Genomic DNA, 24,730 nt, shown 5'->3' with positions numbered 1-24,730 from the left:
ATTTACACACAGGAATGACTGAAATTTTCTTCTAAAGGTTCAGCAGAACTTCTGGATCATAACTACTGGAGCAGAAGGCAGACAAGCACTGAGAAGGGTCCACCATCACAAAGACCTAAAAGACTGTCCATGAAGGAGAAAACCATTAGTTCAAGTTGATCACCAGGATGAAGGTGCTTTTAATTTTAGATTAATGGTCAACAGCTTTTAGATCACAGTGTTTTGAGTGCCTGGATGATGTCACATTTCTATCTGATGCATCTAATCCCAGAACCCTCATCTTTAGTTCTTTAGGTTCCCACAGCTCTAAGGATTCTGAAGGGAGGTGGTCATCCTGCTACAAACTACTGACCCACTAACAATCTGTGAATTACAAAAAAATGTTTCAATATGTTTAAAGTAATTTTACATTAAAACATTTTAATGGACTTTAAAAACATTGTTGAAAACCACCTTGAAACATTTTCAGTAAGATATATGTAAAGTTGTTGTACGGGGAAGTTCAAGAATGAACAACAGACAACAACATATCTCTTTATTTTACACCATCATTCCAGGAACAGTAAAAGCCAAATAATTCCCATTATTTGTTTCACCCAAAATAAAATGTGCCTTTTTTAATTATTATTTAGTTTTCAGGAAAACATTCATTTCCTTTATATTATTATTTTGGCAAAGCAGCGACTTGCTCTTTTAGCGCCAGTCCCTAGAAAAGCCTGCACAGAAAGTTGATGGAAAAACCGGCAGCAGAAAGCAACACGTCAACTGTAAGTGTACACGTGTGTCGGTGGTCAAAGTGCTCTCTGTGGAGCGTGGAAGCATTATGTGCTATGTTAGCCTACATGTGGGGATAGGGGGGTTAGGTCAGCTATAGTGTTGCCTGGGCGTGCACGTTCTTAATACTGCTGGCATCTTAAATATTAACCTTTATAAAAAAACAAAACAAAAAAAAAAACACCCTACACACACGTGCCTCATAAAAGGCTCCGGCTTTCCGTATCCGTTCTTCCTACGTGTAGCCTTCGTGGTGCTAAACTGTAATACTGTAGAAACGGTTGAATGCAATTCATCTGAAGAAAAAAAACAAAAAACCAGCAGTTTAAAACAAAACAAAAAAATTTCCAGATGAGGATGACTGAGAGGAAGGAGACAGGCAGACCCAGCTGAACTATTCAAGCAGTCTTTCTTCCAGCCCGTCTGGACCGACATTGATGTGATGCTCTCGTCCATTGTTAAAATTAAACAAAAATGGCGTGTTACGCTGTGAACAAAATGCCGAGTGCTAACCGAAACCATCCAACTTTTCTCCAATTTGAGAGTGAATTGTAGAAATCTTCCTCTTCAAAGCTCGTCCCTGTGGGATGGGGGGGATACAAATCAAGTGTTAGAAGAAACAGCAAAAACAAAACAAACGTGGAATTCATGCAAAATGTGTCATGCAAAATAAAAACTCAAGCATCAGGCCTCATCCACATGTACACTGGTATTGTTTTGGAAAATGTGGATTTTTCTAGAACAATGGAATGAAGTCCCTTGTCTGACCACAAAAGGTGGGAGGACACCACAGGACACAACGCACAGCGCATGCCTAGGTCGTACACGGCATGCTCAGTGGAAGCGCAGACAACACAATAGTCACTATGGTAGTTTCCTTCTGAATACTCTGGTGCATTTTTCTAAAGACATGTCTGCTCACATCCTCCTCCTCCTCTGTGGTGATGCGTAAAGGAGTGCTGCACTGTGATCCGTCACTGCTTAGTGCGCCTTTTACTATTGCTGAACGCCTGAAAAATATTTAGCTGGTATTTTCTTTTTACGATGACTCACTGGAGCAGTGTGCTTGAATGTTTGCCATGAATGAATGGAATGTTACATTTTTAAGTGCCACAATTGTTTATCGTGATGTCATAGTGCTCTTGAATCTTTGCTGAGAACCGTCCCTGATGGAAAGCTCTGCTCGTTTTCTGGCTCCTCCCCCCCAACAAGGCATTAAATGTATAAACCCAATTCCAATGAAGTTGGGACATCATCTTCAACCTATATTCAATTGAATACACCACAAAGACAAGATATTTAATGTTCAAACTGATAAACTTTTTTGTTTTTGCGCAAATATTTGCTTATTTTGAAATGGAGGCCTGCAACACATTTCAAAAAAGATGGGACAGTAGCAACAAAAGACTGGGAAAGTTGATGAATCCTCAAAGAACACCTGTGTGGAACATTCCACAAATGAACAGGTTACAACTGGAAACAGGTGAGTGTCATGATTGGGTATAAAAGGAGCATCCCCAAAAGGCTCAGCCGTTCACAAGCAAAAATGGGGCGAGGATCACCACTTTGTGAACAACTGCGTGAAGAAAAAAAAAAAAAAAGTCCAACAGTTTAAGAACAATGTTTCTCACCGTTCAATTGCAAGGAATTTAAGGATTCCATGATCTACAGTCCATAATATAATCAGAAGATTCAGAGAATCGGGAGAACTTTCTACACATAAGCGGCAAGGCGGAAAACCAACATTGAATGCCCGTGACCTTCGATCCCTCAGGCGGCACTGCATTAAAAACCGACACCACTGTGTAAAGGATCTTACCGCGTGGGCTCAGGAACACTTCAGAAAACCATTGTCAGTTAACACAGTTTGTCGCTGCATCTACAAGTGCAAGTTAAAACTCTACCATGCAAAGCAAAGCCATACATCAGCAACATTGCCGCCGCCTTCTCTGGGCCCGAGCTCATTTGAAATGGACAGACGCAAAGTGGGAAAGTGTGCTGTGGTCTGATGAGTCCATGTTTCAAATTGTTTTTAGAAATCATGGACGTCGTGTCCTCTGGACAAAAGAGGAAAAAGACCATCCAGATTGTTACCAGCACAATGTGTGGGGTGGGGTGTGTTAATGCCCATGGCATGGGCAACTTACACATCTGTGATGGCACCATCAATGCTGAAAGGTACATCCAGGTTTTGGAGCAACACATGCTGCCATCCAAGCAACGTCTTTTTCAAGGACGTCCCTGCTTATTTCGGCAAGACAATGCCAAGCCACAATCTGCACGTGTTACAACAACGTGGCTTCATAGTAAAAGAGTGCGGGTACTAGACTGGTCTGCCTGCAGTCCAGACCTGTCGCCCATTGAAAATTTGTGGCGCATTATGAAGCGCAAAATACAACAACGGAGACCCCGGACTGTTGAACAACTGAAGTCGTACATCAAGCAAGAATGGGAAAGAATTCCACCTACAAAGCTTCAACAATTAGTGTCCTCAGTTCCCAAATGCTTATTGAGTGTTGTTAGAAGGAAAGGTGATGTAACACAGTGGTAAACACACCACTGTTCCAGTTTTTTTGAAATGTGTTAAACGTGTTATATTTGCTCATTTCAAAATGAGCAAATATTTGCACAAAAACAAAGTTTCAGTTTGAACATTAAATATCGTCTTTGTGGTGTATTCAATTGAATGTAAGTTGAAAAGGATTTGAAAATCATTGTCTTCTGTTTTATTTACATTTTACACAATGTCCCAACTTCACTGGAATTGGAGTCAGTTTTCACACAAGCCATTTTGTATTGGTGTAATATTGAATGATTTTAACAAATAAAGCTGTGGAAAAAAATGTGCGCACAGTGTGTACTGCTGCTGGGGCCAGAGGAAGCAGAGAGGATGGAGAAACAGCTGGAAGTCACCGATGGCCACACAGAGGAAGTTCAGTGGACATACAGGTTGCTCATAGAACTCCAATGAAAGTGATCCAAAACTGCATTTTAGAATGGAGAAACAACCCCTGAAAGGCTGCTGGGGGAAAATAAAAAGTTTTTCATCCCTTCTACGTCCTGGCCATTTTTATCCCCTTTGTTTGACATCACACAGCTTTTTTTGTTTTTAAACTTTGTTGATAAAATCCAGTTGATAAAATAGAATAAGCATGTAACCATGGCAACAACAAGAAAAACCAACAATTTCTAAAAAGCCAGAGCTCTAATTAGAAGACATTTTGGAAATATTAAAGGTTTGGGTTTTTTATACATTTACTGTTTTTTTTATTATTATTATTTCTTAGCTCATTCATGAAGATTTAAAAACAGTGCTTTGGCTTTAATAAGTTGACATTCATGGAAAAATTGATTGTCATCATCAGTGTATTCTGCATTAATTCTGTTTTATTATCCTCCAGTGTTAACTGAACTTTGTATCATTGTGTATTAATTTGGGAAACTGAGCATGCTTTGCAGATATCCAATTTTGAAATTATTCCCAAAAAGTACTTCTCTAAAAACAAGTAAACAAACCTTCACTGTGTCTGTTTGCAGCAGATAATTTTCTGCAGCGGCAGACGGAACTAAACTCTTTACATCTTTTGGATTTTTACATCGACAGATTTATTTATTTAATCAAAGACAGAAAACCCCATTTTTAAAAATACCAGTGTACATGTGGACTTGGCCGTTGAGTCCCATGCAAAATGCAAAGAGACACAAGTTAAACTCAAACCGGTTACTCTTATTTGAATGTTAACATCTGTCAGAGTAAATCAGATTAATGGAGACGTCCTAATCGGCAAAGCAGACAGGTTTTGTTCAGGGTCTAACCAAAGGACACGCGAGCATTCACACTGCCGCCACGTCATCCGAGTAACATCCGGGTTTCAAAAAGGACCAAGGCCCCGGCTGCACTCGGATCTCCCCGGGGCGTCCCATCTGCCAAACCAGGGGAGGAGTTGGTGGAGAGACTGCAGTCATTTTTGCATTCACAAAGATGAAAGATCAGCTAGACACATAACTTCAGTCTGCAGGAGTCATGCAGGTTTAACGCAAATCGAAGATGACGCCCTTTAAAAACAAGACCAAAGAACTGCGTAGCTACTCGGTATGGTATGGAAGAAGCAAAACAACAACGAGCAGCAAAATGCAGCCTTTTGTGATCCTGCTCCAAGCCACACCATTTCACCTTGGCCACCGTGAGAAGGACAGAGGGGGGAGGAAGGGGGAGAAGGAAGTCACTTCCACCTGGTGCACTGCTTCTGTATGTCTGTTAAAGGCACATAGATCACCCCCATCAAGGACTTCGTTTTGGTGCTGCCATCCTCCATCTTATCATACTGCTCCAGCATCTGGTTTCCTCCAGCTGGACCCACAGGCAGAATCAGTCGACCGCCTGGTTTCAACTGGTCCAAAAGCTGGGACAGAGACAAGATACATTCAGTGATTACTAATCCAGTAAGTCAAAATGTGTTTAACTTTCTTTGCTCTGAACTACAGAAAATGTGTCGTCCTTTCCCACATTTCAAAGCGTTCAAACGGCTTCTGCAGAGACTTACTGCTTGGGGGACTTCGGATGCTGCTGCACCAACATGGATGGCATCATAAGGCGACTCGTCTGGGTAACCCAACCTCCCGTCTCCCACTGTAACACACACACACAAGCTGTGACTTACAGGGTGCCATGCACCAGCAGCCTTCCTCACCAAGGTACCACACATTTAACCACATTGTCAATATCACAATATCCATGAGAAGCTTTACTCACATTGAATAAAATTCATTCAGTTCAGGCAAACATGTCACAGATTACAAATGACTCCAATTTATATCAGTCTTAGAAACCTTTCAGTGAACGTGGTATCTGCCTCACCAATGAGCCTGACATCCAACCAAGCAGAAGCTACGTGTTGTCTTTGACTGCGGCGCAAGCTTTCAAGGAACGTCACTGAACCAGCAGCTACTGCAGGGGCTGAATATAACAAGCTCACTCCTGGGGGTCCTCGTGAGATTTCAACACAAGACTGTGGCAGTTATGGCTGATGTAGAGGCTATGTTCCAGAGAGTCAGAAGTAAAGACATGCATCTCCTCAGGCTTCTCTGGTGGCCTGACAGGAACCTTGTCGACCACAAGATGTTAGTTCACATCTTCGGAGTAACATCGTCACCAAGCATTGCAACCAAGATTTAGTACCGCTATAACAGACTGATGCAGCAGATGGCAGCAATAAGGATACCGGCTGCCATTAAACGCCACAGAAGAAGAGGGGTACACTTGATTTACTGTACAGGGACACGTTTTGAGAGGAGCGGATTTTGTGTCAAAATAAAGCCATAAAATCTATATTTTTTTAAAGTTAGTAATATTATATGACGATATAAATGGAACATGGAAACAAATTTTGACAGAAATCCATATACAAACGGAGGTTTTGCACCCATGAGAAAAAAGATGCAACAGCATGAAATGCAACTCCCTGAAGGGAAGTGAAGCCAACCACTGTGACTGTGATGTATGCATGCAGGCAGAGACGGCCATCAACTTTCCTGCACGTGGGAGAGTGCGGCCAAATCACAAGACCCCTGCAGTTTGCTTCATCTTCTTTCCAGAGATCAGCTACTCATTTACTATTCACCTGCACAGCAGGTAAAAGTGTGCATGCAATGCTCAATTATTTAGCGCTGTACTCGCCAGCCTCCAGCTCCTGTACGTTCTGTTCACTGCTGACGAGAGAACTGCAATAATTACAATTTCTAAGTCAAACCCAAGCATCGACAACCTCGATCCAATCCCACTACCAGGACACCAAAATCCACATTAATGCTGTTCAGTAGCACCTTACCGACTAGCTTGACTCTGCCCGACGATAACAAACTGGGGTCATCTTTCTTCACATTGTTTATAGAATCATCTACCAACTCTTTGACGTGATCAATTCCTATCACCCTCCCTTTGGGGCCTACCTGGAGAGCACAAAGACAGGGTGCACAATAACAAAACAGAACACATTTTATCTAACACAATGAACACTTACTGATTTACCAAGTAATGAAACCAAAGAAAAAACGTATGTGTTTACCCGTCAAGTGTAGCTCACCATTCGTGCAAAGCAAACAGACAGGATTCCACTACCGGAGCCCACGTCTAGAGCCTTAGCTCCCTCGTACAGCTGGTCATGTAGAAGCTCCAGGGCATAGGCATGCTGGGTAAAGGACACCAACAAGGAAACGCCATCAGAAAACATCATTTGTCCTTCAGATTATGTCAGAAATCTATTATCACTCCAAAATTATCTCGCAATTCAACATCTTCCATAACTTTTAACACTGCTGGCAGTAAAGCGTAAAAACATTTTGTTGATCCTGATGATTCACCAAGAACAAAATGTCCTGATAAGTTAACTAGCAATGAAATGCATATGTTTAAAAAACCTAAACATATTTTTATTGAAATGCCATTTGGTGCTGCCTTTATCATCAAAGTGATGGAAAAGGGGAGCGTTTTATTGAATGACGTTGAAAGCTCTCACTGGTGATGGGATTTAAAGTCGTACCATGTGGGGCGCGCTGATGGTTGCTGAAAAACCTTTAGAAGAGAGAAGTATATATAGTTAGGTCATCCCTCTGATTACATGTTTGTACGTGCACTGTGCGAAGGCCTGCGTGTGACAACATACCTATTGACTGTGGAGAGTCCACGTACGGATTATTCCTACAGAAATGGGCTCGGTCCGTGGCCAGCATCACTTCGTAGACATTGTCAGATTTGATAATACCATTTTCTGGGGATGCAAAAGAGTCGTTTTAGAGTCCCTGGGCAGAAATACATTACATTAGGCTGCAGACAAAATAAGCACAAAAAAAAAATAGGGAAAACAAACACTGAAAACAGAATGCAAGAAGAGAGGCTGTTGTCCACCACGCAGAGTGAAAACCCCTAACAGGTTTCAATAATGTTTGGTTGAATTAGAATTATTTATAAAATTGATCAACAAGTATAAATAATGTAATACTTTAACCAAACAAAAAAATGAGCTGAATGTCTCTCCTGTCACACCTTGAAGATAGTGTATGCCAATTATATTAAAAAAAAAAACACTGGTATAAGTCCAATAAGTTAAGGGTAAGTTTTTTGTAAGTTAAGAGCACACTGAAACACACTGAAGCTCACTGATGTACGTCCGAATAAGCCAAGCTCCTCAAAAAATTTTGGGAATCCTGAAAATTTTCAACACATGCCAGCATGTGAATCATACGTCCCGCACATGCTGGACATAAGTTGTAGGTAAGTTATGTGATTGCTGGCACACGTTTCTTGTAGTTTACTCGTAAGTCTACATATGTCTTGTTCATTTCAGTCCAATTCACCATCACAGATGAACATGAATCCATATAAAGCTCCTGATTTTTGAAAATGACATCTGAAAATTCTTTAATTCCTGGCTGGAAATGCAGCATTTTAAAGCAAGTCCCTCTGTGGTTTTTCCTGCTGCAGGTGCGTTTCTTATGCCCATGTCACGCTCTGAACACACAGAAGCGCTGTAATGATTTAAACTTTTAAAGCGCCGTCGCTGTCAGTGTGATTCATCAGATGAGCTGATCAATCGATCAGGGTGATCATACCTGATGAATGTGCCGTTTAAACATTTAAAGCACCGTCGCTGTTGGTGATCGCCACACTGACAGATCACACATCACTTTATTCAGGTAACACCTGATCACAGTCGACTGGCGCTATAAAAGTATGAATCATCACAGCATTTCATTATTCAGGTCTGTGATAACCTGATCAGAGGACCTGATCAGATCCGCTGATCAGGAAGCAGCTGCTCGGCGTTTTAAACCTTTAAAGAGACAGCACTTCATGCATTCACGGCAGCGTTTACCACAGCCAGCCGACTCATCGGCATTCTGTACACAATGAAAATGGTCCACCAAGATAAAAAATGAAAAAAAAAAAATAGTGTTAAATTACTCCATTTCTAACACGCACCACACCGTGCAGTACCGACCCAAACCACTGGGTGTAAACGGGGCTGTCGGCATAGGCTGGTTAATAGTCAAGGTGTGACAGCTGCATTAAATTTATTAGACGTATGACAGCGTGCACCAGCATTTTCAATACGGTCAGCATACGCAGGCTAAATCATCAAGGCGTGACAGGGGCTTTAAGCAGTGAACCATAATGAGAAAGTTGGATGATTGATTTGGGCCCCCCTGGATCAACATTTATTATTTTTAATTAAATCAATTCAACATTAAAAAACAAATAGTGCTTTTTCAAAAATCATGCCCTTTGATATCAATGTGAGAGCAAATCTCAACATGCACTAAATAAAAAAAAATTTAATTTTTAAAAATTGCTTAATATAGTAAGTTCCTTCGACTTCCCCCTTATTTCACACGGGATTGCCACAGATGGCCAGACAGCTCAGCATGCTGATTTGGCACAGGTTTTATTCCGGATGCTCTTCCTACATGGAGAATGGACAGCGATGGTCTTGAATAGGGAACCTTTTACAGCCAGTTGGCTTTAGAAACATCAGGAAATGAATACAAAAACATTTACACACTATCTTTTGTAGTAGCTAAATTCATCAATAAAATCAAATTTTTAAATCATGTTGTACAGACTTGCTTTAACTGAGATTAAACAGTAGTTATTTCATGTATTTTAGCTAGATTTCTGTTATAATTATTATATTTTGCACCACCAGTGTTGCTGACAAATAAACTACCATATCGGGATTTGGGTTCATCATATTAGCAGTTTTGTCTGCAAACTTTAAAGCTGGAAGGTTAAAAGTTGTGTGGACCTTTTTTGTGGTCAACTGGTTACCATAGGGATATGAAAAAGTCTTTGGTAAACCCGATCATGTTAGAATTTTCAAATTTGGTGAGAAAAATTTTGTTGAGATTATCAAGGGCACATAAGGATTGTGACAGATTCTTTAGCCTCCTTTCTGGCCGTTCCACTGGTGGGGAATATCTCTCCACTATAACAGACATATAGTGAGCCATTTGCTACTGTATAACTTTTGACATTTTCTTCTTCATACAACAAGAATAAGTCTCAATGTTTGGACTTAACGGAGACGAGAGTGGTGACACCAAAAGGGAATAAAGGTAGTGTCAGCAGCTGTCTGTATAATCTGTCATTTTAAGATGTGTCTTTACATTTACTGAGGTACACGTGCACCTCCATAGGGCTCCTCTGCAAGCTAGCAGACAAGTCTAATGACATTTTCATCTGTCCAGTATGACAAGAAGCAGTTTACTTTGAGGTAGAGCTGCGTGATATATCGTTTGAGCATCGCCATCATGATGTGCATATGTGCAGTAGTTACATTGCAGGACTCACGTGGCATAATTAATTGTTACATTGTCAAGTGATAAAAGTACAAGTCTGCTTTCGTTTTTCATGACTAAACAACAAAATATGTCGAAGACATTGAATTTACTTGAACAAAGGCCCCTGGTAATGTGAGCAGGGAAACGCACCTTCTCCCATGCTGCACACATCACAATCCAAAACAAAGAAAAAAGAAAGAAAGAAAAAGCAAGCAGCTCCCTCACAACTCATCTTGTTTTCGGTGGCCAAAAACAATACCTTTTGAAAACGGGTCACAGAGCAGATAAATCTGAAAATACTGGATTTGAGTCTGTATGTTTCTGAAATGATGTCATAACTCTGTAACCTCAAACGCTCATAACAAATGGCATGTTGTTGTCAAGAATATAATTTAAAATACTTTTTATTTTTCTTGGTGGATTGTCTCAGTGGATCATGAATGGGATTTATTTTCATCGCAAGCAGAAAGCTAAAGAGATAACGGATGACTCTGGTGAACACTGATCATGAATAAATGGAGCACTGTCACACTAATAATAAATAATTGCAGAAAGGACTTTCAGCTGTTAAACTAAGGGTTTTTTTTTCCTTCTTGTTAGTGGCTTCCTCCAGCTCAGGCTGAGAAACACCTGGAGCAAAATATCACAACACAGAGGGACTTCTTTAAAAATGCTGATTTTATTCACAAGTAATTTCCACAATATGGAATTAAAGTATTTCAAAACTGCATCTTCCAAAATAAGAGCTTCTTGTGTGGATAACAGTTTTCCTTAGGATGTGATGACGAATACGGCTGAAATGACTAAATGGATCTCATTAACAGACTACTCAGTTTGCCACTTTGAACATTCTAGGCTAGTGCTGCTACACTGATTAGCTCCATACAGCGGTTATACACATGCTGGGCTCGACAATAGCACTGGTCCGATGGCCCGGCGGCCTTTTTTACATGTTCCGGGCCACCACGGGCCAGTGAAGTTCATATTTCACTGGCCCGTATGGGCCAGTAAGAATTAAAATCGCTTTGGGCAGATTTATTAGTCTAATGCCGCGTTCACACCGGGCGCGACAGATGCTACAAATTCGCGGGGGTCGCGTGGTAACGGACGCGCCTCCTTCACCCGGTGTGTCGCTCTGCTTTTGCTGCGAAAATTCGCCCCGGTGCGTCATCAAATAGGAGGAGCTTCCATTCAGCTCGCCGGCTCCGGTTGTCAGTCAAGTTAACATGACGGACCTTGATCACACGGAGCGAGTTGTTGTGGAAAGCTGACAAACGTCATGAGACGTTCCCAATTCAGGCAGTATCATTATTTGCTGCAGGAGCTGCGTCTGGATGATGGCTGTTTTCAGCGGTCCTTCTGCCTCTGCAGGACCCAACTTGAGGACCAACTGTCCCGTTCACGCGCGCACATGTAAACAATTAAAAAAAAAAAGAAAAAAAAAAGAAAAAGAAACTCCGCTCCCGCTGCTGTGGGGCTGCTGCTCCTCCAAAAACTCTTGTCATAGTTGTGATATAAAGGACAAAAGAGACATACGTCCTGCTCACAGGCTGCTACCAGAGACAGGACATGTTGCACCAAAAGTGCAGACAAACTTCGTCTGCAGGCGCATCTTCTGATGTGGCGCAAATTTCGCTTCAACATCGACGCGTCATTTTCGCTTAAGCAAGATCGAGCGCAGTGAATATTATGAATTTCTTGAAACCTCCTGCCCCTGGGCAGAAACCAGGAAAGCAAAGGAAAGAACAGCTATCACCCTCAAAACAAGCACAGAAGAGGAAGGCTGCTGATGCTGAATATGAGAAGGGTGAGGAAAACTTGGCAAACTTCCTGGAAGAAAAGACGGCCATAGCTGGAGCGTGATGAGGAGAGTGAGGTTGTCTTCTGTGGAACTTGTAGGGCCATGCCAGAATATGCTAACAAGTAAGTATAAATATACCATGTCCTGGTAGACAATGTGGTATGATTTCATACGCCAGTTTAAAAGTCTAATCAGTATGCCCTTGTGGAAACCCCACGGTGACATTAGCAAGGGAACTTGGTTTATGAAATTTAACATATTAATTTTGGAAATGATCAAGAAATAAATTTATTTTTGTATTAATGTCTGAGTGTTGAAAAAATTCCTACCAGTTACCTACCGACATTTTTTTCAAAGTTTACTCACTTTAAGGTTTTTATCATGTAGTATAAGAATTTTGTGTTTGTTTTCAAGTGTTTTTACATTAAGGAAACCCAATTCTAATGTCTGAGTGTTGATTTAAAAAATTCTTATCAGTTACCCCCCGGTTCGGCACAGGCGTGAAAGTATGGGCCAGTGATATTTTCATCCGGGCCAGTAACTTTCAGATTCTACTGGCCCTGTGGGCCAGTGCATAAATTGCCTTATTGTCAAGCCCTGACATGCTCCAGTCTTCTTCTTTTTGTGGAAACATTACAGCACCATATACAGGCCTGAGATATGTATCCCAGCTTTTTGAGGCATTTTCAGTGGATTTGTGTAGACAAAGATTTTTCTAGAAGCAAACATATATCGTAATGGGCAGAAAAACCCCAATGTCAATTTTTTCTCAATATTGCGCAGTCCTACTTTGAGTTTTTTAGCTTTGTGTGTAGGCTTACACTGCATAGCTCTTTAACCCATGAAGGCATTAGCATTCAAAGCCATACTACACAGATCACACTATGTAACACAATTTTTGTTCCTGGCTTCTAAGTGTTATATTTCAACTGCTTATGTCTAAAGTCTATGGAAAAATGACTACATTCAGCACAAACTTTGATTTTATTTTTATGTTCTAGAAAGTTCTAAAAGTTTCTTGAAATTTCTAGATAATTCTGGAAACTTCTAGAAAATTCTGGACAGTTGTAGCAGTTAAAGAATATTCTAGAAGACTACTCAGTAGTAGTGAAGGCGAATCGAGTATATTCTTGAAAACAGACAAATTTCAAAATATCAATGTCCTGATCACAGAAGCAAAGTTTCTGTGGAATAACAGCTATTTTCTATTTATTTAAGGCATAACAGGTTAGGAAAACACACTGTGTACCCAGGAACAAACAAAAATAAAAATTTGTTACATAGTGTTATCTTTGTTTTTGTCTTGAGTGAAAAGTTGAACCGTAAAACTTAATTAAATAGGGAGTTCTCCTTTAACTACTAAGACACAAAAATGAAAAGATTTGTGGATGTAAATTGTTCCACTTCCGACTGTCAAAGCACTTTATGATGGCACAAGGTTCACAAATTCACATGGTAAATCAGATGCACATCATTTACTTTCACATTCCCCTTTAGGATTTTGTCTGTCCTGTCAAAGGATTGAAACTACAACCTTCCAATCACAGGACTGTTTCTCAAACCTTAAGACCACTACTTTCCCTACACAGAACACAATGGTGAAAAACACAAAACAATATTTTTCTAATTAACTGTCCAGCAATAGTGTCTCTAAAATAATCCCTCATAGCAGATTCAGTCTATGCCAAAGGCAGGATAAGGCAGCTCAGGTCTCATTACCAAGTCCCTGCAACTTCAGAGCTATGCACAGCTTCAGGATACATTACAAACACACCACACAACCTGCCAGATGGACAGCTTGCGGTGATTTCTGAAATTAAAATAACCCATGCTGTTAGGTTTCAAGTGCTTTCCTTCCTCTCAGTAATTAGGCTCAGAATTCAGACTTTCCTTCGCATAAAAATAAGTGCCGAGTTTGTGCTGCTTCTGGGAGATAAACTCATTTTGTGTGCAACATTGAGGCACATTTATTTACTCTGCAATAATACAGGCGTGTAGTGAACTTTAAACATGGGCTGTAATGCTGCATGCACTTGTTGTCTGTCAGCGATAATCTGGATGTTCCATTGTTTTCAACAAGAGGATAAATTCCACCACTGCTGGTTGTGAATGCAGCACCCATGCACCACCACAACATTTACTGTCAAAAATTAAATGTTTTAACTTTTTCCACTTGCCACAACCACTAGGACAAAGTGGGCTTACACTGCAAGATTTTCAAATTGTCTGTAGGTGTCCAATACCTGAGAGACCTCACACATGGAGATTAAAAAAAAAAAAAAAAAAAATCAGATCTAACAGTTTTGGTCATACTGTGTGTGGTGTGCAGCCACATGGTAAAGACAACACACCACACACGAACATTCCCAGGTCAGACAGAAAATCTCGCAAAACCTCTTGAGATTCAACGTGACTTCAGAGTAAACAAACGTCGTGGACGAGGAAGAAGCAACAAAGATAGTTTGTGGACTATTTTAACAGAGGAAAAAAAAAACTATACAAAAACAAAAAGACAAGGCGCTGTTTAAAGGAGTGGAAACAGTGCGACCACCGGACTTTCTCGTGCGCCATAACAGCCGTTTTGATTTTGGATTCCGCTCTGGACATCCGTCACCTTGCTTTCTGATTGGCTACATGTCGCATTCAGCAGGCTGTGTGCTCGTTTGTGGTCGGGGGACACAACACGCTGCAATATCAGCCAAGACAATCCAACATGTTGAATATCCATGATTTGTGATCTGAATGGTCCTGATGTCCTTCCGTGCAGACTAGAGTGCTCTTAACACACCACACACGGCAGGAATATCTGATAAGATTATCTTTAGAGCCATCATGATAGTCGGGCGTCCTAAAGCTTGTCCGAAGGGGAAGATCGGGTCCAATATCAGCATAATTATCGTGCCATGTGAACCAGGCAAAAGACAGGCAGAAAAAAAATGGACTATTTAATCCTAGAGACACCCCATTTTCAGTATCAGGTACGTAACAAGAAAATTTCATGGTATTACAGGAAGAAACCAGCCTTTAGCTCACTAAAAGGTGTTTTTTTAACCAACCATTAGAGCCAAAGCCTTGTGCTTTAATATACCATTGACCAAAATCCCAAACCTTTGTTACATTTTTAAATTAAGTAAACTATTATCTTTAACATAAGATGAATGCACCTGAAGATATCATCGCAACGAGTTGAAGTAACAATCACTAGCACTTCGAAGTAGGGGTGAGCAATACTGCCTCAAAATTCTATCACAATATTTCAAGGAAATTTGCGATAATATTTATGACGATACAGTTATAGGTAATTTGTTGGATGATAATCCGATGCTCATTCCAAAATTAATGTCACTGCTGATTCTGTAAAGCAGAACATTGCTGTTGATTAACGACATCATATTTACAACTGTCAGATTCCCCTGTCTGAAGGTTTTAAATGTGTGTGTGTGTGTGTGTGTGTGTGTGTGTGTGTGTGTGTGTGTGTGTGTGTGTGTGTGTGTGTGTGTGTGTGTGTGTGTGTGTGTGTGTGTGTGTAATACATAAGAATTTATTGTATTATCAGACAGTATGATATGGCAGAGCCCTCCTTCTAAGCACTGGCAAGGAAGACGAGCAATTACAAAATCTATAACTAACAAGCATCCAGAGGGCAGTGATCGTTTAGCTAAGTGATTACGTAGTGTCTGAACAGTAATAGAGGTCTTAGTGAGTGGAATGTTGTATCAAATGGGCAAAGGAAATAATTAAATTTTGGCAGTGAGTTATATCTACCTCAGTAATTTTTCTTCTTTAGCTCCTTTAACATTCTGAAACAGGTCTGACATCTAAAATTTTTGCCTTGTGACAACACAAAGTTGTTTTGGTTGGTGTTCCCACAGATCCCATAAAGATCCATAACTGATATTCCAAGTGTTTTCTGTGCTTGGATCTCCACTATGTTGTGATGTGGCGTTTGCAATGCACACATTAAAATCTCAGCATAAGTATGTGCACACACCAGATTGAGACAAATATTATTATTATTATTATTAATAATAATAATAATTATAATAATAATAATAATAATAATAATAATAAAAAAAAGAGCAGACTTGACTGTTGGCTTCCAGGGTACTAGGGTACTGGTTAGTAGGCTGTCAATATTCTATAACAGAAAAATTACCTCTTCGTCAGACACTGGAACAACAGTCCTGGGCAATAGTGCAGCAGATAAGAGAATATTTAGAGCGGAATCCTGCAAATGATGATAAAAGCATCAAATTCGGCAGAAATACTCCTCAGACAATCCTCTTTTGAAAAAACGACTGGCCACTTGAATTTTCAGTTGGCGTTCAGGTAGAGGTCAATTGAAGAATTACATAGGAGTCAAAATTAAAAGATGCTCCAATCATATTGAAACCTATGCCACATTACTTGCCTGATCATAAAGATTCCAAAAAAGGTATGGTCTGGATGGTCTGTAACTTAATTCTATGGAGTTATGGGATAAAAACAGCAAGAATGGTGACAAAGGTCAGTGCCGGTTTGTACAGGGGGCAAAAGTTAAAGTTGTTCCAATTTTGGTAAAAAAAATTACTAGTTGATTTAACACAGTTTTAAAAGGAATAATTTGGACCATGTATCATCCTTACTTATCACGTTACGGGGTAACATGTCACATGTCATAGAATCCAATAGACGTAGACCTTGTTTGACCTTTACTCTGGAGACCAAGCATTCAACACTGTCAAAACTACTCCATTTATTAATCCTATTAGCTCAACCAATAACACAGTAGACATGCTGGATATACTGAAATATAGTGGTGGGCCCTTCACTGACAGTATAGAAGTTCCTTGCACTTTCAAATTTGAAAGAGTGCAAAACTGCAGAGGATGAAGTTAGAGAATCAATTTGCCAGGGAAAGTTCCTCACTTTTAGCTAAAGCTGACACAATCTTTTAAATTATGGTGATACCACCCAGTGGGAAGAGGAGGATGAAAACTGTGAAGAAATTTGGAGAGGCTCTTACATCCTACCAAGGCAGAAGTAGTCACCGAACTATTCACCCTATTGAGATTTCCCATAATCCCTTGCACACCAGAGTTACTGCAGTCTAAACAACATAGAGGAACCACATACAACAATCACAAATAGGGCTGAAACAATTAGTCGAGTAATTTGAATAATTCGATTACAAAAATGTAGTACATATGCCAGGCCTGTGTGTGGCGCTGTAACATCCCCAGAAAAACAAACAGAAGAAGACTAGAGCATGCGCACAGTCTGTATAAGAGCTAATCAAATTAGCACCAAAGCTACAGCTTTCCAATGCGACATACAGAGTAAATTAAAGCCTTTTAGGGGAAAGAGGGTCCACGCTGATCATCTGAAAGAGGTTACTGCGTGGTTACTGCTGCGAAGCAGTGTGTTTGTTTAAAAAAAAAAAAAAAAAAAAACACACCCACACATTTCGTCCGTTGCCTACTCTCCGTTCTACTTGTGGAGTGGCTATTTGCACGGTGGCTGGCTGCTGATTCTCTCTACCCGGTGCAAGCGGGCACTCTTCTGTGTTTTGCTCAGACTCGCACTGAGTGTTTCGCTTTTTAATTTTCACTTTTTGGGCAACACACCACGCTTCACAAACATGGTAACTCAAATAAAGAATAATAAATAAATAACAAAACAGTGACTGAAAGGGTTACATGTTCAACCTCCAGCTGAAATGCATCTGCTGAATGGCAGAGAAAGACGGATTAAAAAAAAAAAAAAAAAAAAAATGGTTACATTTTGCAAGTTGGGGAAAACAAAAAACAGAAAGCCACATCCCATCACCATGTCATCAAAATGTCAAGACTCTGGCTGAGCTCCTGACACCTGGAAAGATCCAAAATTTGTAAAGATGTGAATAAATAAATAATTACCCAGGAAAACAGAAAAGGATAGACTAAATTTGACAATCTGTGTGATGGCGCCGCGACATCATGCCATTGCTTAGGGAGAGCCCTGGACTGTTGATGTTGTTTAAAAATGCAAAAGTACTTTTTATCCGATTACTCAATTAATCGCCAGAATAATCAATATAATACTCAATTACTAAAATAATCAATAGCTGCAGCCCTAATTACAAATTAACATTATACTACCAAAATGTAATTTTGTATGTATTACTTTGGACAAACAGTGTGTAAAGACAATAAGCAGGGCGTTAAAGAGCAAACTTCACTTTCCTCCAGAATGACATGAACAGGAACCGATCGCAGCAATGCCTAAAAAGCCTGATAATATATTCACGTGCGTTTTAGGCACAAAGAGTTTTATGTTGCAATGTTGTTGTCCATGTGCAGCGGTAAATTGCAGCTTTATCGGACCATCTCAATACATTTCTCAATGTTAATGACATCTGCAGAGCGGCGACCTCTGATATTTGCAGGATTTAAAACATCAATAGGGGAACGTCTGAATATGAAATATTCCAGCAGAGCCTTGACAAAGTGTCATAAAAACTTGGGAGTTAAATCAATCAATCAATTTTATTTATATAGCGCCAAATCACAACAAACAGTTGCCCCAAGGCGCTTTATATTGTAAGGAAGGCCATACAATAATTACGTAAAAATCCCAACGGTCAAACGACCCCCCTGTGAGCAAGCACTTGGCGACAGTGGGAAGGAAAAACTCCCTTTTAACAGGAAGAAACCTCCAGCAGAACCAGGCTCAGGGAGGGGCAGTCTTCTGCTGGGACTGGTTGGGGCTGAGGGAGACGACCAGGAAAAAGACATGCTGTGGAGGGGAGCAGAGATCAATCACTAATGATTAAATGCAGAGTGGTGCATACAGAGCAAAAGGAGAAAGAAACACTCAGTGCATCATGGGAACCCCCCAGCAGTCTAAGTCTATAGCAGCATAACTAAGGGATGGTTCAGGGTTACCTGATCCAGCCCTAACTATAAGCTTTAGCAAAAAGGAACGTTTTAAGCCTAATCTTAAAAGTAGAGAGGGTGTCTGTCTCCCTGATCTGAATGGGAGCTGGTTCCACAGGAGAGGAGCCTGAAAGCTGAAGGCTCTGCCTCCCATTCTACTCTTAAAAACCCTAGGAACTACAAGTAAGCCTGCAAGTAAGCCTGCAGTCTGAGAGCGAAGCGCTCTATTGGGGTGATATGGTACTATGAGGTCCCTAAGATAAGATGGGACCTGATTATTCAAAACCTTATAAGTAAGAAGAAGAATTTTAAATTCTATTCTAGAATTAACAGGAAACCAATGAAGAGAGGCCAATATGGGTGAGAATGCTCTCTCCTTCTAGTCCCCGTTTAGTACTCTAGCTGCAGCATTTTGAATTAATTGCTTTTCAGGGAACTTTTAGGACAACCTGATACTAATGAGTTTACAATAGTCCAAGCCTAGAGGAAATAAATGCATGAATTAGTTTTTTAGCATCACTCTGAGACAAGACCTTTCTAATTTTAGAGAGATTGCGTAAATGCAAAAAGCAGTCCTACATATTGTTTAATATGCGCATTGAATGACATATCCTGATCAAAAATGACTCCAAATTTCTCACAGTATTACTAGAGGTCAGGTAATGCCATCCAGAGTAAGGATCTGGTTAGACACCATGTTTCTAAGATTTGTGGGGCCAAGTACAATAACTTCAGTTTTTCTGAGTTTAAAAGCAGGAAATTAGAGGTCATCCATGTCTTTATGTCTGTAAAACAATCCTGCAGTTTAGCTAATTGGTGGTGTGTCCTCTGGCTTCATAGATAGATAAAGCTGGGTATCATCTGCGTAACAATGAAAATTTAAGCAATGCCGTCTAATAATACTGCCTAAGGGAAGCATGTATAAAGTGAATAAAATTGGTCCTAGCACAGAACCTTGTGGAACTCCATAATTAACTTAGTCTGTGAAGAAGATTCCCCATTTACATGAACAAATTGTAATCTATTAGATAATATGAATCAAACAACCGCAGCGCAGTGCCTTTAATACCTATGGCATGCTCTAATCTCTGTAATAAAATTTTATGTCAACAGTATCAAAAGCAGCACTGAGGTCTAACAGAACAAGCACAGAGATGAGCTCCACTGTCTGAGGCCATAAGAAGATCATTTGTAACCTTCACTAATGCTGTTTCTGTACTATGATGAATTCTAAAACCTGACTGAAACTCTTCAATAGACCATCCTCTGCAGATGATCAGTTAGCTGTTTTACAACTTCCTTGAGCAGCCTGGTAGGAATGGGGTCTAATAGACAGTTGATGGTTTGGATAAAGTAACTAATGAAATAACTCAGACAGAAACAATCGGAGAGAAAGAGTCTAACCAAATTACCGGCATCACGAAAGCAGCCAAAGATAACAACACGTCTTTGGGATGGTTATGGGAGTATTTTTTCTCTAATAGTTAAAATTTTATTAGCAAAGAAAGTCATGAAGTCATTACTAGTTAAAGTTAAAGGAATACTCGGCTCAATAGAGCTCTGACTCTTTGTCAGCCTGGCTACAGTGCTGAAAAGAAACCTGGGGTTGTTCTTATTTTCTTCAATTAGTGATGAGTAGAAAGATGTCCTAGCTTTACGGAGGGCTTTTTTATAGAGCAACAGACTCTGTTTCCAGGCTAAGTGAAGATCTTCTAAATTAGTGAGACGCCATTTCCTCTCCAACTTATGGGTTATCTGCTTTAAGCTGCGAGTTTGTGAGTTATACCACAGAGTCAGGCACTTCTGATTTAAAGCTCTCTTTTTCAGAGGAGCTACAGCATCCAAAGTTGTCTTCAATGAGGATGTAAAACTATTGACGAGATAATCTATCTCACAGAGTTTAGGTAGCTACTCTGCACTGTGTTGGTATATGGCATTAGAGAACATAAAGAAGGAATCATATCCTTAAACCTATACTCAACAAAAATAAACGCAACACTTTTGGTTTTGCTCCCATTTTGTATGAGATGAACTCAAAGATCTAAAACTTTTTCCACATACACAATATCACCATTTCCCTCAAATATTGTTCACAAACCAGTCGAAATCTGTGATAGTGAGCACTTCTCCTTTGCTGAGATAATCCATCCCACCTCACAGGTGTGCCATACTAAGATGCTGATTAGACACCATGATTAGTGCACAGGTGTGCATTAGACTGCCCACAATAAAAGGCCACTCTGAAAGGTGCAGTTTTGTTTTATTGGGGGGGGGATACCAGTCAGTATCTGCTGTGACCACCATTTGCCTCATGCAGTGCAACACCTCTCCAACGTGCCAAACGCCAGCGAATGTGAGCATTTGCCCACTCAAGTCGGTTACGACGACCAACAGGAGTCAGGTCGAGACCCCGATGAGGACGACGAGCATGCAGATGAGCTTCCCTGAGACGGTTTCTGCCAGTTTGTGCAGAAATTCTTTGGTTATGCAAACCGATTGTTTCAGCAGCTGTCCGAGTGGCTGGTCTCAGACGATCTTGGAGGTGAACATGCTGGATGTGGAGGTCCTGGGCTGGTGTGGTTACATGTGGTCTGCGGTTGTGAGGCTGGTTGGATGTACTGCCAAATTCTCTGAAACGCCTTTGGAGACGGCTTATGGTAGAGAAATGAACATTCAATACACGAGCAACAGCTCTAGTTGACATTCCTACTGTCAGCATGCCAATTGCACGCTCCCTCAAATCTTGCGACATCTGTGGCATTGTGCTGTGTGATAAAACTGCACCTTTCAGAGTGGCCTTTTATTGTGGGCAGTCTAAGGCACACCTGTGCACTAATCATGGTGTCTAATCAGCATCTTGATATGGCACACCTGTGAGGTGGGATGGATTATCTCAGCAAAGGAGAAGTGCTCACTATCACAGATTTAGACTGGTTTGTGAACAATATTTGAGGGAAATGGTGATATTGTGTATGTGGAAAAAGTTTTAGATCTTAGCGTTCATCTCATATAAAATGGGAGCAAAACCAAAAGTGTTGCGTTTATATTTTTGTTGAGTGTAGTTACAGTGCTTTCTGAAAGACTTCGAGTGTATTGAAACTTATTCCCCACTGCTGGGTAGTCCATCAGAGTAAATGTAAATGTTATTAAGAAATGATCAGACAGAAGGAAGTTTTCAGGGAATACTGTTAAGTCTTCAATTTCCATACCATAAGTCAGAACAAGATCTAAGATATGATTAAAGTGGTGGATGGACTCATTTACATTTTGAGCAAAGCCAATTGAGTCTAATAATAGATTAAATGCAGTGTTGAGGCTGTCATTCTCAGCATCTGTGTGGATGTGGATGGAAGATTTCTGCTAATCCTCCCCCTCGGCCCGTGCTACGAGCATTCTGGCAGTTAGTGTGACTCGAGGGTGTTGACTCATTTAAACTAACATATTCATCCTGCTGTAACCAGGTTTCTGTAAGGCAGAATAAATCAGTATGTTGATCAATTATTATATATCATTTACTAACAGGGACTTAGAAGAGAGAGACCTAATGTTTAATAGACCACATTTAAAAAGTTCTTTCCATGCATGTGCAATAAAAATATTTAAACACTATTTCAAATGAGTCTTTATTCTTATATTGGCTGTGTTAAATCATCTTCCAAGTGCACGTTTTGGAATTTGGATTTTGCAATTTATCACCCCGTGCTACTGGAGGTAAACTTGCATGTTCAGGCCTGCAGAAATCATTAAAGCCATTCTGCCACATTCCATAGAGTAGATCGGAGCTTAAATAAACATCGTGATCGTAAGCCACTGCAAATGCTTTAACTTGCATTATTTGGATCCTAAAGTATGTTACTACAGCTATGGTTATATAGGACTTTGAAGAAGGTAACTCCTGCAAGGAAGCTTCCTGAGTCACTGCTTTCACCAGCCACTACTGAACCGACACACTCAGCATCACAGCCACAATGAACCAAGCACATATTTTGCACCTGTCAGTGTCACTCACGTCCATGCAGCGAATTTACAGTCAGACAAACACGAATGTAGGCAGGGCAGCTAGCAATGCTAGCTAACTGCAGCGTAGGCAAATGACGCACATACAGCTAGCGAGCTAAGCTAACAGAAACCGTTGCACCAAACGTGTAAAGCGACGCGAATAACATTTATTTATTATCTATACTGGAAACAATTGTCCGAACGCCGAGACCTGCATCTGTTCTAAAGCCATAAACATGGTTTGAGGGGGGAGGAAAGGGGTGGAGACGACGGGGGCGCGTTCAGCAGCATATCAGATAGCTTAGCAACCAGCTAATGTTGCTAAGATAAAACATTAACGCTAAGCAAACTCTGCTTTAAACGTGACGGCGACACTTACTGCGGAGATTGTAACGAGCTCAGCGTGGCTGGCGCCTCCGCATTTCCAGGCCATTATTAAACCGACTTGCGGAGTAAGTAGACAGCAGCTGTCAGTGCCGCGCCTGCGCCCAAACGTTTTGCCGAGGAAAGCTGAGAACCCTCCAGAGCGGACGGCGGAGCGACGGCTGCCGTCACCAGACATCCGACACCAGCGCGCGCGCTCCCACCGCGTCAAGCCAAAAAAAATAAATACACACCACACACAAGCGTTTCTGAATGCGCGATCAGATTAGATACAGTAACACGCAGTGGCCGCTAGGAGGAGAACAAAAGTGTGGACCTGTATTTTATTATATTGTTTATTATTATTATTATTTTTTTTTTTTTAAGGGTGCCTTCAAGTGATCGTAATCCATAGGTCACTTTGCCGGGGGGGGGGATAATTAAATAGGTCAATGTGTATAGTGCTGAAATCAAGCGCTATCTGGTACCACAGAGAGGGGGCCTGAACTATTAAAGAGGAACTATGCAACATTTTCCCATAATTCTACAGTTTGTGTCTCATTGTAATGGGGGATTTTCAAGTTGCGCCGCCATCTTAAACTGAGACTTCCGCTTAGTGAGTCCTCCCGCTCAAGTGTTTGGCATCATTAGAAACAACAGCTTGTTTTGGCACCACAGAGCGGCTAACCGATAGGATGTTATGACCCCTCATGGAGTGGCTAACAGATCGAATGTTATGACACCTCGCGGAGTGGCTTACAGATCGGATGTTATGACGCCTCAAGGAGCGGCTAACCAGATAGGACGTTATGACGCCCGCAGAGCGGCTAACATATCGGATGTTATGAAATCTCGCGGAGCAGCTAATTGATCGGATGTTATGACCCGCTCATGGAGTGGCTAACAGATAGATGTTATGACCGCTCATGGAGTGGCTAACAGATCGGATGTTATGACCCCTCACGGAACGGCTAACCGATATGTTGTTATGACACCTCACAGAGCGGCTAACAGATCGGATGTTATGACATCTCGCGGAGCAGTTAACCGATCGGATGTTATGACCGTTCACAGAGTGGCTAACAGATCGGATGTTATGACACTTTGCAGAGCAGCTAACCGATAGGATGTTATGGCACCTCACGGAGCAGCTACCCGATATAACACCTCATGGAGCGGCTAACTGATTGGATGTTATGACCCCTCACAGAGCGGCTAACCAATAGGATGTTATGACGCCTCACGGAGCACCTACCCGATATGACACCTCATGGAGCGACTAACTGATTGGATGTTATGACGCCTCACGAAGCGGCAACCCGATCGGTTGTTATGACGCCTCAAGGAGCGGCTGTTCAGTCGAAGCTGGATGCTGGTTAAACGATGTCTCTGGAAGTCAACTTAAGTTCAGATTTCTTGGTTCTTTTGGCTTCAGTGTCCTTCGTTAGTGCCATGTGACCAGGGCTTTACATTCGTTGCTAAGAAAGTTCAACAACCAAAATACAAACATGCTGCACGCAATGAACATGTTTTCACCAATATTTGATTTCTTTGTGCGACT

At 40.9% G+C, this 24,730-nt stretch overlaps 1 protein-coding gene across 3 annotated transcripts; it reads right to left on the bottom strand.

The window, feature by feature from the left end:
* Nucleotides 1-518: 518 nt before the first annotated feature.
* On the bottom strand, nucleotides 519-23,368 carry pcmt (protein-L-isoaspartate (D-aspartate) O-methyltransferase). Of its 3 annotated transcripts, none has more exons than XM_034162647.1 (8): nucleotides 23,186-23,368; nucleotides 7,437-7,572; nucleotides 7,314-7,345; nucleotides 6,858-6,962; nucleotides 6,603-6,723; nucleotides 5,319-5,404; nucleotides 5,008-5,177; nucleotides 519-1,354 (listed from the first exon to the last, which is right to left on the bottom strand). In XM_034162647.1, the coding sequence occupies exons 2-8, from the start codon at nucleotides 7,501-7,503 to the stop codon at nucleotides 1,342-1,344; spliced, it is 594 nt and encodes a 197-aa protein (XP_034018538.1). In that variant the 5' UTR covers nucleotides 7,504-7,572; nucleotides 23,186-23,368; the 3' UTR covers nucleotides 519-1,341. The 3 variants fall into 3 exon arrangements, with proteins under 3 accessions (XP_034018538.1, XP_034018539.1, XP_034018537.1); XM_034162648.1 differs by having other exon boundaries at nucleotides 4,949-5,177; nucleotides 7,437-7,541; nucleotides 23,186-23,367; XM_034162646.1 differs by having other exon boundaries at nucleotides 7,437-7,541; nucleotides 23,186-23,367.
* Between the last annotated feature and the right edge of the window lie 1,362 nt (nucleotides 23,369-24,730).

This window comes from Thalassophryne amazonica, chromosome 21, assembly GCF_902500255.1.
Source record: "Thalassophryne amazonica chromosome 21, fThaAma1.1, whole genome shotgun sequence".
Taxonomy (NCBI): Eukaryota; Metazoa; Chordata; class Actinopteri; order Batrachoidiformes; family Batrachoididae; genus Thalassophryne; species Thalassophryne amazonica.
Note: the sequence above shows the minus strand (reverse complement) of the source record. Positions and strands in the feature narration are given on the sequence as shown.

Coding starts and splice junctions, on each gene's coding strand:
- pcmt (XM_034162647.1), bottom strand. CDS start 7,503: ATGCTGGCCACGGACCGAGCCCATTTCTGTAGGAATAATCCGTACGTG. Junction 7,346..7,436: donor GGACTCTCCACAGTCAATAG/GTATGTTGTCAC, acceptor TCTCTTCTAAAG/GTTTTTCAGCAACCATCAGC. Junction 5,405..6,602: donor GGGCAGAGTCAAGCTAGTCG/GTAAGGTGCTAC, acceptor TGTGTGTTACAG/TGGGAGACGGGAGGTTGGGT.